At 36.9% G+C, this 1075-nt stretch overlaps 1 protein-coding gene across 1 annotated transcript in view; it reads right to left on the reverse strand.

Annotated features, from left to right (window-relative positions):
* Window positions 1-1075, reverse strand: part of LOC126701372 (uncharacterized) — a 4546-nt gene continuing 3471 nt past the window's right edge. Inside the window, exon 4 of the mRNA XM_050399424.1 lies at window positions 1-512. Coding sequence (XP_050255381.1) covers window positions 249-512 — 264 coding nt within the window. The 3' untranslated portion in view covers window positions 1-248. The remainder of the gene's footprint in view (window positions 513-1075) is intronic.

Genomic DNA, 1075 nt, shown 5'->3' on the forward strand with positions numbered 1-1075 from the left:
TTGGCTAAACAAGCCTATATTTGCTATTGCTACTTTTTATCACTTTCTTGCAGTGCCTCATAATCAGAGACAATTTTCGCATGTTTACAGTCAGACCACAAATACCAAAAAGGCTCTCAACATGTCTAATTCATAAAACCATGATGATTACGTAAAAATTTACCAAAAAATCGGATACCATCTTGCAACATTTGCAGAACATGCAACATTCTGGAGGTAGGCCAGGCAGTATGATACAACTGAACTCATTATTGCTTATCAGAATTTGATTCTACGTAAGACTTATAGAGACGTCGGTACTTTTCTGGGCTATCCCACCAAGTTGGGGTGTTGATAATTGCCTTTTCCAACCAAAACGGATCAACTACCTTTTTCTCGGTCAGCTTCTTGTAGAACCTTCCCCACTTGTACATGGCACGCTTTAAACGAGCGCTCTGACTTCCTCCAAATAAATACTTGATGTAGTCCTTTGCTAGTCGAGCCATCTCCTCACCACTGATTATGTAAACATACTGCAATGAAACCAATGAGCTAAAATTGTCAATCAATAGCACTTGCATACAACTAGCACAAACTAGATCCCTTCAAAGTTGAAAACACGTTAAAACATCACTTTTTTTTTTTTGGAACGGTTAACACATTAAAACATCACTAGAACAACAATAATATAATTAATCTGATTAATCTAGTTATTAATCAGATTTATTTTGGACATTGTAATACTCTTCATTTTTCAGGCAGCAATGCGTGCAATAATATAGGTTGCATTAAAATTTCACCCTCCACATACTCTGGGCCAAGATTTAAGCAGTATACCAAGCACAAAATAGTAACTCATACTATTTAGTTATGCTTTCTAGTTAATTTTTGACAAGTTGTAATTCTTTAGGTTATCTAGTATTTTTCTTCAAGAATTGTTTTTTGATAAGTACTTTGTAGCTAATGTTATCATGCTGTGAACAATATTATTGAGTTTTGACATTGGATTTTTTTTTTTTTTTGGGGGGGGGTGGGTGGTTGTGGGGGGGGGGGGGGGGGGGGGGGGGCACACACAGAGAGAGAGAGGGGTTAATAC

Source organism: Quercus robur, chromosome 10, assembly GCF_932294415.1.
Source record: "Quercus robur chromosome 10, dhQueRobu3.1, whole genome shotgun sequence".
NCBI lineage: Eukaryota > Viridiplantae > Streptophyta > Magnoliopsida > Fagales > Fagaceae > Quercus > Quercus robur.